This window comes from Camelus dromedarius, chromosome 5, assembly GCF_036321535.1.
Source record: "Camelus dromedarius isolate mCamDro1 chromosome 5, mCamDro1.pat, whole genome shotgun sequence".
Taxonomy (NCBI): domain Eukaryota; kingdom Metazoa; phylum Chordata; class Mammalia; order Artiodactyla; family Camelidae; genus Camelus; species Camelus dromedarius.
Window position 1 is genome coordinate 16,136,699 of NC_087440.1, and position 18,287 is coordinate 16,154,985.

At 36.6% G+C, this 18,287-nt stretch overlaps 1 protein-coding gene across 2 annotated transcripts in view; it reads left to right on the plus strand.

Annotated features, from left to right (window-relative positions):
* The window catches only part of SECISBP2L (SECIS binding protein 2 like), a 46,258-nt gene extending 28,221 nt beyond the window's left edge, over nt 1–18,037 (plus strand). For both annotated transcript variants that reach the window (XM_031453091.2, XM_031453090.2), the window contains exons 14-18: nt 355–517; nt 2,327–2,547; nt 3,519–3,673; nt 6,913–7,132; nt 13,873–18,037. In XM_031453091.2, the coding sequence (XP_031308951.2) occupies nt 355–517; nt 2,327–2,547; nt 3,519–3,673; nt 6,913–7,132; nt 13,873–14,555 (1,442 nt within the window). In that variant the 3' untranslated portion in view covers nt 14,556–18,037. The remainder of the gene's footprint in view (nt 1–354; nt 518–2,326; nt 2,548–3,518; nt 3,674–6,912; nt 7,133–13,872) is intronic.
* The last annotated feature ends 250 nt before the right edge of the window (nt 18,038–18,287 follow it).

The window sequence follows — 18,287 nt, forward strand, 5'->3', positions numbered from 1 at the left end:
GAAGTAGGTGGAAAAATAGATATGGAGGAAACAGGCAATATGATCTGGCAAGAGGTGCCAAAGTTAATATGTGCTTTGTTCTTCGATTTAGATCCTTGCAATACATGTTTTAGATAGCTTGGCCTTCTCTCAGCTGTTCTGTGTAGACTTGTAGGCTGTGCTTGATTTTTTTCAGAGTATTTTCTGTAGTGTATGAGAAACGTTTGTGATCTGAACAATGCTCAACTTGTTAACTTCTGGAGAATTTGGAAGTGATATAAAAGATAACTGCCATTCTAAGTTGCGTTGGTCATTGCAGAGCTTTTCAGCATTCAGAGTTTCTAAATTCTTTCCCCTCACCCCACGTCTCCACAGATACTGCACTGAGCATGCCCAGTGATACATCCCTCTCTCCAGCAAGTCAGAACTCTCCGTACTGTATGACACCTGTGTCACAAGGCTCTCCGGCGAGTTCTGGGATAGGCAGTCCAATGGCATCTTCGACAATAACCAAAATCCACAGCAAAAGATTTAGAGAGTAAGTTTTAGTCTCATTGTTGAGGTTGAATAGTTTTAAGTATCTTGATAGTAGCTCTGAATGTAATATTGTCATTATTACTTAGTGGGTTGAGCAGACAGAATACCAAAGGTCTTTGAATTCTTTCAGATTTGTTTAACAGCTGGTTTTATTGTATGTAAAGCATTTGTCTTCTGTCATCTATCAGTATTTATATGAAAGTGACTTGACAGTAAATATATTCTTTTTATGTCATCTAGTGTTTATACTGAGAAAATTTGGCCTCTTAACGGCTTATGTATAAAATGCTGTACTGTGACATTTCTCCTCTTCAAATGCTTTTGCTTTTTTGTTTATATTACTGGACCTTCAAAAACACCTCTGTAACCAATTAATAACATGTTTCTAAGACCCTATTACATGAACTGAACCTATTACATAATGCTATTTGTTTTTAAGCAAATATTTCTAAATTTTAAAATGCCCATCTGTGAATAATCTTCAACTGGCAGCTATTGCTGTAAAGGATTCTAGGGTTTGAACATTTGTGTAGATGAATTAATTTTACCTTTATAAGTGTCATATGAAAAAAATCCCAGGGTGAAAGTAAAATTTGTGTTAATCCAAACCACATTGTTTTGTTCTGTTCCTTTTCTTTATATTATTGTTTTTGAGTAAATACTTCTTGCCTAGATTTAGGAAGTTAATTAAATGTCAAATAATATATGTGGAGCAAAGGAAACACGTGGGGAATAAGATGTTACATAAGTATGAAGTAAACAGCTTGAAAGAAAAACAGAATGAAGAAAATTGCATTCTTTAATTTTGTATGCTTTATGCTAGTTAACCTTTCCTGAGTATGTCCAGTTATATCTTCTCTTCTGAAGTAATGTCATACTTGTACTTATTTAAACATTTTTCTCTCAAACGTTAAAAAAAAAATTTCCAAAACAAAACTTTTTTTTTTCACTAAAGAATAGCAGGCCTAGATTTTCCCATCATATAATGTATGGAAGTGGAAATATGCTGACCTGGCTATTCCTAGATTATAAATTACACAGATTCTCCTTGTTAACAGGTACCTGCTTGTGGTAGAGATTATGGGTGAGAATTAGAAAAGTAGAATATATAAGGAGTAAGTGAACTTGAATGACTTTCTTGTCCTTGAAATTAAATACAATAGTGGCCTCATACTTACTTCCTTTCTGTTTTGTGTTATAGGCATACATGATCTCACAAAGAGCCTCATTCAATTGCCTTGCCTGATGTGAGGGCATGTGATTTTACCTCAAGACCTCTTTGGTTAATTACCAAGTTCATCCTCTGTAACCATAGATTTTCAGAGTTAGCAGGACTTTTGAGGCTGTTATACCTAATTCCTTATTTTTATGGTTAAGGAAACCAGTGTCCAGAGATTGTTATTTATTCAAGTGTGGAGGATGAATTGTTAGTATTGGAGCATTCAGTTAGCATTCATAAAATTAATTTCTTCACTACCAGAACCATCTTTAGTATTCATTGGGATGAAATAACTTTATACATTATCTCCTTACCAAAACACTGTACCTGTTTTTATCTAGTAGCAGGCTAATGTTTGATTTATATCATAAGGAATTTAATAATAAGGGAGTTTGAATATTACTTCCCTGAGATTAATCTAGCCCTTACATAAAAGCCAATCTGTTGTAATTTAGAAAAACTCTCTGTTTTTCTAGTTAACTGAGCATTTAGGAGATTTTAAAGACTTGATTTTTTTATGAAAAACCTGTTAATGTATTTTTTTTTCCTGAAGTAAATTTTATAACTACCCATTTTTTGTTTCCTTTACAGGTATTGTAATCAGGTTCTTTGTAAAGAGATTGATGAATGTGTGACTCTTCTTCTTCAAGAGCTTGTCAGTTTCCAGGAACGCATCTACCAAAAAGACCCTGTAAGAGCAAAAGCGAGGAGGCGGCTGGTCATGGGTCTAAGGGAGGTCACCAAACATATGAAGTTAAACAAAATCAAGTGTGTTATAATCTCCCCAAATTGTGAAAAAATCCAGTCCAAAGGTATGAACATTTTAACTTTCGAAGTGTTTTGATATTTATGTAGTATAATGGTAGAATATACAGTGAATTTTTAAGTGGAAGCCTTTTGTCTTTCTTAACAAAGTTTAGGTATAAAACATAATATTGAACACAAGGAAAGAAAAGGAAATGTTTCAGTATCTGTAATTAAGTCCTCAAATTGAAATCAGATTGTAAAGGAAATCCTCATTTATGAACACTAGTGAAGGATTTAGGTTGGGCCAACCAACTGTCCCCTGTGTTGTAATCAGTATGAGGACTAGTAAGAGTGCATGTCTCTGCCTCTGCAAATATATTCTACTTTAAAAATGTTTACATTACCTTCCTTTGGTGCCTCTTTTCTCTTGAAAACAATAAAGGTCTCTGCTCCTGTTTGTGGTAGAGATTTGTCTCTCAGAAACCAGCAGTAACAGGCTTTTGGGTGAGCGCGCACACAAATTCTTTGTACCATGTCGTGCACCCGTGTTTGTCCTTTTTCATGGTAGAGACACTTCAGGTGATTGGACTAGACAGATGCATCACGTAGCCGTAGGAGGCATGTTCTCCATAGGGGAGAAATACCAATGGAACAGTAATGTGCAGTCGGTCTTACTGCATGTCATAGGTTGCTCACTTGAGCTGAGAGATCGGATAAAGAAATCAGCCACTATTAACATTTTTAATTAATTAAAAAATGTTTATTATATTGAAATTTGGCTCCTGCTATGCTAATTGCTCTGGAGAAACAAAAATACTGGCATTAAAGAAATTTGGAATTTAATTGGGGAAAAGAAAATATGTACATATATCCACATAGACTATAAATTCAAATAGGAAAGTATGTGAAACAGCCTAAGTGCCACCAGCATTCACAGTCCTCTGCTGCTGTGTTTAATGCTTTAGCTGTGGGATGCTAAAATAGCTCCATTTAGGAAATAACTAAAATAAAACCTCTATGTGTGTTGATGTCTCAGGTGGCCTGGATGAGGCTCTCTATAATGTTATAGCTATGGCACGGGAACAAGAAATTCCTTTTGTGTTTGCCCTTGGAAGAAAAGCTCTAGGACGCTGTGTGAACAAGCTGGTTCCTGTTAGCGTAGTGGGAATCTTCAACTACTTTGGTGCTGAGGTAAGACTTAGAAGACACAGTCTCTCACCCCCACGACCCCCCACCGTAGTACATTTTCTTTTGACAAATGCCAGTGTTATGTTTGAGCATTTGAAGACGTGAGATGATGACTCTGGGAATCTTGAGTATTACATTTCCTTTTTTAGTGTTGAACACATTTATGTACGTTAATCCTATAGCATTTTGAAAAGATTTTAGCTTATATTTCTGCCATGCTGGGGTTTTTTTATGGGTTGCAATATGTAGTACTTGATAATTTATGTAACTGTGAAGAAATCCAACATTGTACAGTGTAAAATAATTTTCTTCAGTCTATATATTGGGTATTTTTTGTGCTCGAGAGAGAATAGAATCCTTTCATTGGAGTGGATTTTCCTTTAGAAAATGAAATTCCCAAACCAGTTGACAGAATAATTCTTTACCCATGGTATTTGTCTTCTTCTCAGTCTGCTAATACAAAGTTTTGCCCATAGGGGCTGATAAATGATCAAATAAATGTTATTTATTTAGAGTAATGCTTACTAACTGATAACATTTTAAGACTGGTAGGGATGTCTGTGTGTGTGTGTGGGTTTCCTAGTATATTACTTGACTTTATCATGGCTATTACATAGAAATGTTTTCAGTTGTACTTGTTTTAAATTGTATGCAAGCTGTATATAAAGTAAGACTGCTCTTTATGCAGTTGATTCTAACGTGTTTTATGACACCGCTGGTGGACTGTTTTCCCTCTTCCCAGCCACACTATTTGTGTATATTGAAGTGTCTGTCTCTCCTACCTAGTCACCATGTTTGCGTACCCCTGTCCCCCATCTGTTCAGTTTCTCTCCAACAACCCATTAAATTATCTATCTACCCACCTATTCTCTGTGATCATGTGATTAATATTTGTGCTGCCATCTCACTGTGTGCTTTTCTGTTATAGGTATCCCACTGCCTTGCTGTAGTTCGTTTCTGCCTCTACCACTGTTAATTCTTTGAGTGCAGGCCCCTTGTCTTTGTATCCCTGACACCTTTTACATTTCTTGAGCATGAGCAGGTGATACATGATTGTTTAATAAATTGTATGGTAGATGTCTATCTGCCTGCTGCTTTAAACTGTATGTGAGAATCTGGGTGATAAATAGGTGTGTGGGAAAGACACACACACAAATGTACTCTCTGTTCACTGTTAGAGTTTATGGAATAAGAATGGGATCAGGGTCAGGAAAAGTGGACATGTTTGTTTTTAATTGTATGAACTTATTATTAAATTAAATGTACTAGGTTATTTGTATGGTTTTATATTACAAAATGCTTGCCAGTTTTGTTTGTACATTGCTTTTTACTTGCCTTCTCTGTTTTGAGGTAGGAAAGCTATTGTTTAAACCAAAACACATTCAAAAATTGAAGGTAGAGGAAATACTGATATATTGTGAAGTGTATCTACTCACAGTATTTTACCATGTAAAAAAGGTGAACCTTTGAATTAAGCTTTCCGTCCTTACGTTGACATTCAAGGCTTTTATTCCCTGATAGTTTCTCTCTTCAATTTTATTTTCTCTTCTTTTATATTGTTTTATTCCCAACAGTTTCTATGTTCCATATTTATATTGTAAAGCCAATGTTAATCTCAGAATTACATCTCCATATGCATATTTTCTTTTTGTTGGCTTCACTTAAGTGCATGGTCTGTTGAACACTGCAAACAAATATTTGTGAAATCTGTTCCATGCAACACAGCGGCTGTTTTCAGCTGAATCTGTTTTCCCTCCTTTCTAAAAATAAACAAATCCTGAATATACTTTTGATATATTACTAGCACCCACTCCTCTTCAGAAATCAACACAATTAGCAGCAGAGCTTATTGTACCTGCTACTTTAAACAATTTAAGATGCAGCTGGATAAAGCATGCTGCTTATGCTTCTCCTTCCCAAGTGTAACTTAGAGACACATTATCCTCTAGCAATGTGACACTTTTTGCCATGCTTTCATCTTGTTACATTTATACTTAAATGACAGTGCCTTGTTAAGAAGAAAAAAATTGTGCTGTACTTCTCTCCCCATTGTCTGAAAACAATTTTATGTATAAAATTAAACATATTCTTACAAATGGCCAGCTCACGTTTATCATCGGAAATTCTTTATATAATGTGTGGGTATGTTGCAATGTGATACTAAAACAAAACACTGAACAGGAGTAGAATGTTGTTGAATTGTGATGTAAGAGCCACTACCATTGTCGTTTGTCTTTCTGGTGGCTGTGAAACGTCAGTTTTCTTTAAACATCGTTAGACATCATAGTTATTGAAGTTAACTTTAATGTTATATGAATTTTGCCTTTTTATTGACACAACCTTGCTCCATCACCTATGATTTCACTGGGATCATTAATTCCATTCATGTCATTTCTGTCTCCCTGATGGAGGAACTTCTGGTTATATAGCTCCACATTATACTTCCAGGCTCTTTATTCTGTTCTCATAATTTGCCTTTCTTCCAGTATCTTTGGCTTGTCTATCTTCTAAGTGTCATGTTTTCATCATCTTCAAGGCCCCAGCTAGCTGGACCATCAGTGGCTTCTTTCTGGTCTTTTTCAAGTTCTTTCAACAAGCAAATATTACAGGGAACTTTAAAGTCCTGTGGAGACAGCTGTCTGCTTTACATCCTTGGACATCACCCTGTGTACACTTGTTCCAATATATTCAAACCCATACAAGATTCTTCACTGCTCCCCAAACAAGCCTTTAAAGTCCGTACCTTTATTTATGGTTTTGCATGCTTGGCTAAGGACGCGCTATCTCTGCCCCTCAAAACTGCACCAGTTTTTTAAGGCCAATATCAGATGTCGTTTTCTTCCTTCATGAATTTTTCACTGATGCCCAGCAGTTAGACGTTTCCTCCAAAAACCGTACCACTTTGTATGTCTCAAGGCGTTTAAGATACTGTGCCTTGAATCATCATTTTCCTTGCATCTACTTGGAAGCTACCTTGAGAGGACTATGCAAGGACTTTAATATAACACATTTAGTGGCTGGTACTGAACCAAGAAATTTCATCAGACTTCTAGGATATGTTTGTGTGTATGTATGTGTAAGTTACAAGAGTATTTTATAAGGTTCTGTGGTTTGCATACCATTTACATTTTGTGCTTCTGGAAAGTATATTCAATCTTGAAACAGTAGAGACATTTATTGCTAATGATAATAATAAAAGAGTATTACAAAAAATAGACTAGGCAAAATCTCTTTCTTTTTAGAGCCTGTTTAATAAGTTGGTAGAACTCACTGAGGAAGCCAGGAAAGCATATAAAGATATGGTTGCAGCAATGGAACAGGAGCAAGCCGAGGAAGCCTTAAAGAACGTGAAAAAGGTGCCACACCACATGGGACATTCTCGGAATCCCTCTGCAGCAAGCGCCATTTCTTTCTGCAGTGTTATTTCTGAACCCATCTCCGAAGTAAATGAAAAGGAATACGGTAAGTTGTTACATAACATTTTAAATGACTTAAACGTTGTAATAATTTAGTGATTGGTCATTTTGAAAGTGAATTTCCATGCTGCCTTTTGTTTTTATCTTCTTGATTATTCAAGTTTTCCTCAAATTTTTGATTTAAAAGTTGCATTAAACATGTTCGTTGAAAGTTAGAATATTTGGGGCTGAGACTTTCTATGAGACTCTGGAATTTAGTCACATTTTCAAAATCCTAAAAAAAAAAGAAAAAATCCAAAAGGGATTTAAAAAGCAAAACATACCTACCATTCTTATGATGTGTAGACTAAGTAAATGTAAATTCTTGGAAATTTTATGCTAATACTTTATGCTTGATTATTAAAATGTTATTTTACTAAGTAAACAAAAGACCTAAATACTATTCAATCTAAGGTTATCAAACCTAGACTTGTGACACTTGTTTTGAGTTAAAAATCTGATGCTGGTCAAAAAGAAATATGGACTAACAGTCAGCATTAAAGTGTAATGTTTAAAGTAACAGTAGTTATACTGTACTCTATATCTTGATCTAGTTTCTGATTCGTTTCCTGTATTTTTTAAAAATAGAGTAGCCACCTCCTTCAACTTGGCTTCTTGTTCTTCTTTTCTCTTTTTAATCTATCTGGGAGTTTATCAGATAGTTTGTTGCCAACCTAAAATTTAACATGTGAAAAACTGAGTCCCCATTTTCTTGCTTTCTTCTCACATTCTTTCCTGCTCTTCCAGTCTGTGACTGCGGTTAAATGTTTGGAATGCTTCTGACAAAGCTCCAGACCAGAGGCAATTAATAAGTTATTGTGCACCTTTACGAAACCGTTGGTCAGGGATAGGTGATTCTGGCTTAGAGGCAGACATATTTCTTTGGCTGAAGTGAGACCAGTTGAAAATAGAGAAGATAAAGGGCCAGGTTTGTAAATGAGATCAGTTCTCTGTGTAGTGATATGCCAGATCGCAAAGGTTAACTGCAAGATAAATTCCTAAAGCTGTGGGTTTAGGGAAATGACAGTGATCTTCATTTTGGCACATAAAGAGAGAAGTTATAGAAAAAACCTCTCAAAGACTTAGGAGATGTTTTTAAAAAGCACCAGATTTAGTGTTCAGAGATTGAAGCCTTGGCTTTTTCACACTCTGCCTGGAGTATTTAGGTATAATTGATTAATTTCTGGGCTTCAGATTTGTCTTCAGGAGAGTGAAGAAAGTTTGTTCAGGTCATCTATGAGGTTTCATTCAAAGCTAAAGTTCTCTGAACTAATGGTTGAATTCTAAGAAGGGATTTAGACAGAACCTTAAAGATTCTGGCCTGATGACCTGATTTATCAGGATGCCAACAAAATGAGTCGAAATAATCATAAATAATTTACTTTGAGAGCAAAGCATAAAGTTACTGTATCTGCATCAGATACATTTAGCAACAGACGTAAAACCCACTAATGTAGCCTGAGAAAATAGGATATTGAATTATTTCACAGTGTCATCAAGATCCCTAGCTCCTTCCTTCCTTCTGTTCTTCCATTTTCAGTCTGTGGCTTCTTATTCTTGTGCTCATCATATCATGTCCATAAATAGCTGCAGTGGCCTGGGCATCATGGCAGTAGTCGAAAGCAAGAGATTCAAGCAGTGTGCCCTTTTTATCAGTGAAAAACAATTTTCAGAAGGCTTTCCCTTTTGTCTCATTTGGCCAGAGCCAATCACATGACTGCTTTTAGCTGCAAGGGAGATGTGGGCAACAGAGTATTTGGCAAAGGAGAATGGGATCGTCATGGTAGTCTAAGAACTATTTTAATTCATGCTCTGGGACTTGGCTCAAGTTAGGGGGTTCTGTTAGCCAGGAAGAAAATGAGGAGTGATTCTTCTGATTTCCACAGTTTAAAGAAAAAAACGAAACTGGGAAAGGGATGTTAAACGTTGGTAGCATAGGAAGGCTCTTATGATAATCCAGTCTTACTGTTGTTTGTGTGCACCTTAGTTGCTTCCTTTGCTTGTTTTCCTTCCACCTGAGCTGAGTCTCAATTCTGTCATACTAACAAGAAACAAATAGTTTCAAACATAAATCCTAACTAAACTGTACATTCTTCGAGAGGAATTTGGCACGTAACGGGTACTTGACGTATCATAGTAATAGCTCACTTACTGAATTCTTACTAGGCGCTTTTCCAAACACTTCATGTTTATTGGGACATTTAATCCTCTGAGCAATCCTAGGAAATAAGAAGTTTTGTACTGCATTTTACAGATCAGGAAGCTAAAATGAACTGAGGCAAATAACTTGCCAGTATCACACAGCTGGTAAATTTGACTTTTAGCACCTGTACTGTTAGCCAGTGGGATGTAAATTCCCTGTCTGTTGAGTGAATTCCCAGTAGGACTATATAGTAGGTTTTCAGTAACCACTTAGGAGGCTAGGACAGCCTTGATGTGCAGTCCATCTGTCTTGAATTTCCTGCTCATTCCCCACCACTGCCCCTTCCTCTGTAGGCTCTTGAACTCATTTGCTTGTTCCTTTACTATATACAACTATCTAAAGATGGACAGCTTCTCTCTGTGTCCTGACAAGGGAGAAATACACACACCTCATCCTCTGACAAACCCATTAGTGATTTGAAAGTTGAAGAGACAGTTTCACAAAGAACCAACCAGCAAAACAAGAAAGCATAGAGTGGTTAATAAGCAAAGAACAGCTTTATTGAATAAGTTCTGCAAAAATAAACCATTCAGAAGCAAGGTAGGTTTGGATCAGTACCATTTCCAGGTTTGTTGTGATCTTTGACCCTGCCTTTAACTTGCTTCCTAGTCCCTTCTGCAAAAGTGGACTTCTGGATGTGCTATTCTGACTTTAGACATTCAGCTCCTTCCCGACCCCAACCCCCGTCTCCCCCGTCCCTGCCTACAGGTGGCACTTTCATAACTGCTCTGTTTCTCCCTGTCATAGTCATGTGTTGTGTGTGCGCATCCATTGTTGATCAAGCTTCACCCATTACGTTAAGGTAGGAGCCTGGGCCCTCTGTAATGGATATGTCACCTCAGTGGCTCTTTGATCATTGTGACAGATTTCTTGCTAGCTAATCACAGAGTCCCTTGTCTTTGCTTCCAAGGTCATCTCTCCCTTTCCTTTCCGAAGAACCCATTTGGCTTTCAGCTCACTAAGAAGCTGAATGCCCAAGACTGAGCCTGCAGAGAGATCATACCTGCTCAGTCTGCTGACTTCCTTTCTTTTCCTCTTCCTTTGGCTCACTTCAAGGAAGGGAGGTGGGATTTTTTTCTAAGACCTCACATGAATTCTTGTAGTAAGTACTTTTGAAGGAGGAAAAAAATTGTTGGAAGGAAGTGTAAATGTGTACCTAAATTTTTTAATTGTATGGTGGTTTTATTTTTCTGCAGAATTAAATATATGGGTGATTTTTTTTCATTTAATGTAAAGGCTTATTTTCCCAGCACATACTATATGCCAACCGTAGGAACACAGAGATGAGGGGGTGTGGGAATAAGGAGGGAGGAGAGGGTACAACAGCAAACATAAAACAGATACTTTGAACCAAATACGCAGAAAGTGCTGTGGGAGTTCTGGTTAATAACTGACTCACTTAGGAAAGTTGGGAAAGGCTTTGTAAAGGAGGTGACATTTAAGGATGGTTTTCAAGGATGAGTAGGAGTCTGAAGGGTAAAGGAGGAAAACGCATCTCATGCAAAAAGAATAGCTTATGCAGAGCAAAGAATTGTACACACAAAAGATATGACTTCTGTGAGCTGTGAGAATTCAAGGCAACTTAGAGCCTGTAATGCTTGGCTGGGGGTCGAAATAAATAGGACCAGAAAGATGAGTTATGAAGGACTTGGTTATGCTCAGCTAAGGAGTTTGGGTTACTAGGGTAATAAAAAGCCAGTTAGACAATGATGTGGGCATTTCACAAAACCAATTAGAAAGATACTGTAGATGTATAGCAAGGTACAGAAGGCTGGAGCTAAGGCACTTGTGACCAGATTTGGTAGTTGCTGAGCTATAGGTGATATGGTATACTTATGAGTTCAATGGGATGAAAGTATATATAAGGGAGAAAGATAAGATCAAGGATTACTATGAGGTTTCCTGTGCTTTGAGAGTGTGAAAATGATGTTATTAACTGAGAGTGAGAATAAAGGAGGAGGCTAGATGTTTTTGTCATGAGGTAGGAATGCAAGTGGAAAGACCATTGTACACTTGAAGTAGCTGCAGGAAAGAAAGGTTTTTCCCTAAACCATGTGCCCTGACTTCAGATGGCCAAAATATGGTCTGTAGCAATATATAAATTGATAGGTGAAAATCAAGTTAAAAATATTAATATGAGTAGGTTTGCTTTATCACCACAGCTTGATCATTACGCCTGTAAAATGCAAACAGCAGCTGTTAATGCAAATAGAAGGGAATTTTTATTTTTTAAGAAAAGGCAAAAATGAATAAATGGGACTACACCAAATTAAATAGCTTCTGCATGGCAAAGGAAACCATCAACCATCAAAATGAAAAGGCATCCTACTGAATGGGAGACAATATTTGCAAACCATATATCTGTTAAGGGATTAATATCCAAAATATGTAAAGAACTCATACAACTCAAGAGCAAAAACCCAAACAATTCTATTTAAAAATGGGCAGAGGATAAAAATATGCATTTTTCCAAAGAAAGATATAAGATGGCCAACAGGCACATGAAAAGATGCTCAGCATCACCAATCATCAGAGAAATGCAAATCAAATTCACAATGAAATATTACCTCATACGTGATAGAATGTCTATTATTAAAAGACAAAAAATAAAACAAATGTTAGTGAGGATATGGAGCAAAGGGAGCCCTGGTGCATTGTTGGGAATGTAAATTGGTGCAGCCACTAAGAAAAACAATAACGGAGGTTACTCAGAAAATTAAAAAGAGAACTGCCGTATGATGTGGCTGTTATACCTCTGGGTATTTATCTGAAGAAAACAAAAACACTAGCTCAAAAAGAGATACTCACCTCCATGTTCATTGTAGCATTATTTACAATAGCCAAGATATGGAAGCAACTTAAGTGTCCAACAATGGATAAGTGGGTAAAGAAGATCAATGGACAAAGAAGATGTGTGTATGTATACAATGGAGTATTATTCAGCCATTAAAAAGAGTGAAACCTTGCCATTTGTGACAACATGAATGGGCCTTGAGGGTATTGCGCTAAGTGAAATAAGTCACCGAGAAAGACGAACACCGCATGATCTGATTTATACGAATCTTAAAAAACAAAACAGAACAAACAAACAAACCAAGCTCATAGATACATAGAACAGATTGGTGGTTGCCAGCGGCAGGGGGTCGGGTGGGTGAAATGGGTGAAGGGCGTCAAAAGTTACCAACTTCTACTTATTTTAAATAAGTCCTGGGGATCTAATATACAGCACAGTGACTATAACTAATAATATTGTATTGCATATTTGAAACTTGTTAAGAGGAGGGTAAATCTTAAAAGTCCTCATCATAGAAAAAATCTGTAATTATGAATAGGGATGGATGTTAAGTGGACTTATTGTGGTGATCATTTTGCAGTATGTACAAATATTGAATCATTATGTTGTATGCCTGAAACTAATATAATGCTATATGTCAGTTATACCTCAATGATAAAAAAAAAAAACCTAATGAATAAAATAAGAAAAAAATAGAAAGGTGGGAGAGCTGTCCTTCACCTCCTGATTCCTAGTACATTTTTTTACTCTAAACCGACTATCTGTCATTAAAAATAATTGGTTATCACCACTGTATTACATAATAACACTAATTATTCTTTTTGGCTCTAATGTCACTTAGTAAGCTGAGCCATATACTATAAAACAAATTTTCACAAATGTTAGAAATGCATGGCTGGCTTCTTTGCTTCTAAATGGAAACACAAGTTCCATTACAGGCCAAAAGACAGCTGTAGATAACTTTCAGAGAAAGCACAATACAGACCTGTCAGATCAAAACCATTTCTCATGGACATCTTGGCTCTTCTGTTTTTGACTCGTGGATCCGGACTGTGTACAGTTGGGCAATTCACTGGTCTTTATGAATATATAGATTTTATATAAATGTCATTGAGCTCCTATTGATAAAAGATCTTTTGCATTCTGAAGCATTAATATACTTATTTTGGCTTCTTTGTTTCTTTATGTTAAATGTACTGGTTTCTTTTGATAAACAAAATTTTTGAGAGCTTTTTCATTTATAACTTTTAAACTAGTACTAGAATAGACTAAGTATTTAGTTTTTCCAATCAGTAGGTGAGCCAACAAATTTCTGTAGTTTGTTCTTCCCTCTTTTAAGAGTTGCCTGGTAAAAAGGATGGAAATGAATTACTTATTTATAACTTAGATGATTGATTTCTTGAATATGTGTAAGCACATTTGACTGTCCTTTATGATTGTATTACTGCATTCTGTGGTTCTTATTTTGTGGTTGGCTTTATTCCTTTGATAACTATGTAAGTTTAAAAAGCTAAAGCTCAAAACTGTTCTTAGAAACAATGAACAGTACACAAATACATTTAAAAATATGTTCAGTATATTGTATATATGTATTTACATGCAATATATTGTGTATGTGTGGACAAACTGTAACAATTCTACTTAATAAAACTGAAAAATGAAGAAGAAAACAGGAAAACCAAACAAAAAAAGAGTTTCGTGATTCCGAAACAGTGTTCTGGTTTTTAAAAAATCTGTTTGATATTTACAGAAACAAATTGGAGAAACATGGTGGAAACTTCAGATGGACTGGAAACATCAGAAAATGAGAGGGAGGTTTCTTGTAAGCACAACACATCTGAAAAACCCAGTAAACTTCCATTTGACACAGCCCCTGTTGGTAAGCAGCCATCGTTAGCGGCTGCAGGCAGTGCTACCTCAGCTCCAAACCCTGGAAAATCGACAGTGAGCGATAAAGAGGAAGTGAAGCCAGATGACCTGGAATGGGCCTCACAGCAGAGCACAGAGACCGGCTCTTTGGATGGCAGTTGCCGGGATCTTTTGAATTCCTCCATCACCAGCACCACCAGCACTCTTGTACCTGGCATGCTTGAAGAAGAGGATGATGAAGATGAGGAGGAGGAGGAAGATTATGCGCATGAACCCATATCTGTAGAAGTTCAGCTCAACAGTAGAATTGAGTCTTGGGTCTCTGAGACCCAGAGAACGATGGAAACGCTTCAGCTTGGAAAAACCCTGAATGGTTCTGAGGAAGACAATGCAGAGCAAAGTGGGGAAGAGGAAGCAGAGGTGCCTGAGGTGCCAGAGCCAGGGATGGAGAGCGAGGCCTGGACCGCTGACCATCAAGCAAGTCAGGAACCACAGAAGCCCAGCAGCTGCAGCTCCCTGAACAGGGAGCACTCTGATTCTAATTATACGCCCCCGAATCTGTAACTCAGGAAATGTCAGCTCTGTCTCCAGCTTTGTAAGGGTTGCAGCCATTATCTTTCATGCGTCATCTCAATATTTTGCACTGTCCAGTATTTAATATATGTATTTAATTCCTGACAAATGTTTTTGTAGCTGACTTTTACTTGTTTTCCTATGATCTATATAGCTTAGCTTTTGATTAGCACATAAATGTCTTTCTAATAACTGTGTGGAAAATTCAGAGTTGTTTCAGCTCATTTTGTTATGGAAAATAATGATTAAAAAAGAAGACCAGGTTTTAAAGAAAGTAAATTTAGAATGCCTGTTTAGAGTCATTTTGAAAGGTAAAGATGAAGGTTCTAAGGATAGGAAGAGTTACCACTGTTTGCTTCAAGCCTACACCTCTTTTACTCTAATTTGTCTGACCAAAAAGTTGTTTGGGCTTCTTTAAGAAAGACTTGGAGGTAGAGTTAGAAAACTTCAATTAAAAAAAGAAAAAAGGCTGAGAGTAATACTATGTTCACAAAAGTGTTTTGTGTTAAAAATTGATGCAACTTTTATTTAGTCCACACATGCTTATTCAGAACTCACTGATCATTGTAATTGATTAAGGTTGGGATGGGCCTCCAATACTTAGGCTGGCAAAGGAGCCACCATGGTAGATTAGAGCTGACCTTATTTGTGGGAAGTGATTGATGTCTTTCATAGTGAGAAGTCACCCATGGTAGGACCCTCCAGGTTCTGTTTGACGTTTGCTTCTTACTTACCTCAGGAATGCTCTTGTACATAGTCAATTTGCAGAAAGTTAGGCAAATTTTGACAGGTGAGTAACTGCAACCAATTGTATGACTGCAGCACTTACATGTGAGCCAGCTGGAAACAAAGTCTTGTACTGTTGTCTTCTCTCGCATGCTTCTGATTCAGGATTCTCTGGACTTGAGATATGGATTTGATTGGGTATTCAAACTTGTCCTGAGTGAAAAACCATTACACCTTTAAAAAAAAAAAAAAGATATTGTGCCCCTAGCCTTGAGCACCTGCCACGTAACACTGACCATGGTTATTATAGGAGGTCAGGGAAAGGAACTTGACTCAGTTATAACATGTATCCTGATAATCAAGGCTTGGAAGAGGAAGTTCTGAAGAGAAGAGGAAGTGGTTCTAATTCTGCTGAAACTATTAGATGATTTTGGAGTACGCAGATAGGCGCAGGCATTATTTCTTGATCCTGTTACTGATCTCTGCCTTGTGGCATGTGTATACCTTCTTGGAGAAATTAAAATTACTGAGCTAAATGTTTTATTTGCTGGTCAGTCACCGCCTGGTAGTGACCACTGCAAGTTTATAATGGTGGGAGAACTACAAATTACCATTTTTTTCTGTCTTCCCCCCAAACACCCACCACTCCAGCTGACCAGCACACATGGGCGTGCATACACACAAACACACACAGGCATGCATGCCAGCTTGACACTTCCATCTCCCATAGGCAGGCACAGACCTGAGGAGGGGGGGCGGTATTTTCCCTGCCCAGGTTTTATGGGGCAGAGCTTTGCCTCACAGAAGCAAAGAAGGAAGAATTGGGCAGATTCTTCACTGAAATGCATTGGGACTACTGTGCTAGTATTGGTGTTTTATAACCCTGGCATTTAATTACTGGAGAGACCAGCTTCTTGGTTGATGACTTAGTTATTTGTGAATTGTGAAAGTTTAGGAACATCGCTGTGTAGAAAATGTCAGTCTGTCAACTTTATTAGTGTGCTCAAAGGGTGCACTGCTGTCCTGTCCTGTCTAAACTGTTCTGCAGTATAGACTTCTTGGGCACAGAGTAACCAGTACTTAAGGGAATGCAGCATGTAAGGAATGAAGCCTCTGAAATAGTGATCATGGATTTATATGTGGCAGATCCTGCTGTCTGTACATTTGGAAGTGTTAGTTGGTTTAAAGAAATGATAGAGATTTTGAACTACTGACAATCTTAAAAGTGAATTGAAAACCTCTTACTTTTTAATGGTGTAAATTTCCTTTGCTCAGTGTCAGTGATTCAGATAACTCTTGATCTTAAGGTAGTGGCTTTTCAAAGGTTTCTTATATTTTCTATCTCTACTGACTGAGATTGTCATTTTAGATTTTTGACATTTGTATCAAAAGAGAAGTTGAGGAAATCTTCAGAATACCAGTAACTTTGAATTTTGCTATTGACTTCAGGAGTGTTCAGTTACATGTTTGACAGATGCTCTTGCACGTGCAGTATCTTCTGCCCACAAACCCAAGGGACCATGGGGTTTTTTTTATATAAGACAGGTCACCTCCAGAGGATAACCCAAAATTTATTAAAGGAAAAGCTACTGTGTCGAAAGTATGCTTAAAAAAGTATTAATAATGTCTTTATTATTTGCTTCCTTTAGATAAATTCTGGAAGTTGTATATATTACATGTAGGAGGAGGTGTGAAAAATTAGGAAAGTGGTTTTTTTTTCTTTTTGGATCTGGGATGAGTGGCTCTTTGGAGATCTAGAGAGAGATCTAATGGTAAGAGTAAGGGTTCGTCATCACAAGAAATGAAAACCATAGTGATTTTTTTCTTTGTGTGTAGAGGTGGTTTTACTGACAATAATAATTAGATTTCTATTTCAGTACATAGGTATATGAATTACAATATGAATTGCACTCCCAAAACTAGATTTCTGCTTTAGTAGGTTTGTTTGCTGTGAAGATTACTTCTCAAAAGACAAATGTTCATATTAGCTTAACTTTTGGTTTAAATATGTTTGTAAATGATGTAATATATTTCTTTTGACTAAACATGGGGGAAAATGTGTTATACATTGAAAAGTTTTTAAAGGCTTTGACTGGAGGTCATTTTTGCAGAGATGGTATTTTATATGCTTCCAGTATTTGGAAAAGAATTAGTCAAAAGGAATTCACATAGTTTAAATATTGAGAAATTAATATTCAAATAATGTACTTGTCTGATTTCTTAATAAGCTGGGGGGAGGTGGGGGGGTAGGAATTACAATGTGCAAATGAGTAGTGAATTCTACATTCATTTTCAACTCTTTACCATAAAACCGTTCAATCTTAACACATTGTTACTTTAATATATGTATAAAGAAGTATTACTGTTTGTAAAGCTTTGAGAAAAAAAAAACTTGTCTCTTAAGTATTTTCTGTATGTTGTGCCAGCAGGGTAGAACATTAACATCCATTTAAACATTTTCTCTTTTTGTGATTTTAAAATTTTCTGTGGAATAATTTATTTACAGATAATCTTCCTCCTCCTTTGTTCCTTCCAACCTTCACACACATCACAGAATCAGCCCGACTGTTTGCCTGATGCGAAATCTAAATCCTAATTAATGATAAAATTTAAACTTTGTTGGCACATTACACCTTAAAAGTATTTGTATTATTTTATAATTTAATTTCTAAATAAACCACATGAATTTATAATTTAATGTCTTAATTGTAATGCTCTAATAAAAAAACTAGCAAAATCAGTGTGAATTATGACTTGACGGGGACTTTCATCTTGTTAGTTCTTTCCTGTATGAAGGATGATTGTTATATCACATTTTAGGGGTAATAACAGCTTTTTTGCACTATGTAAATACTAGTGGAGATTCTTCTGTAACTAATAAAGTAATTATTGGAATGTAGTCTATCATTTCAGAATAGGTGTTTAAGGAATTTGTTACTTGCTCAACGTGTAGGATAGAAGAAAAAAAAAAAGAAGAGTCTGGCTTGTAATATCCCT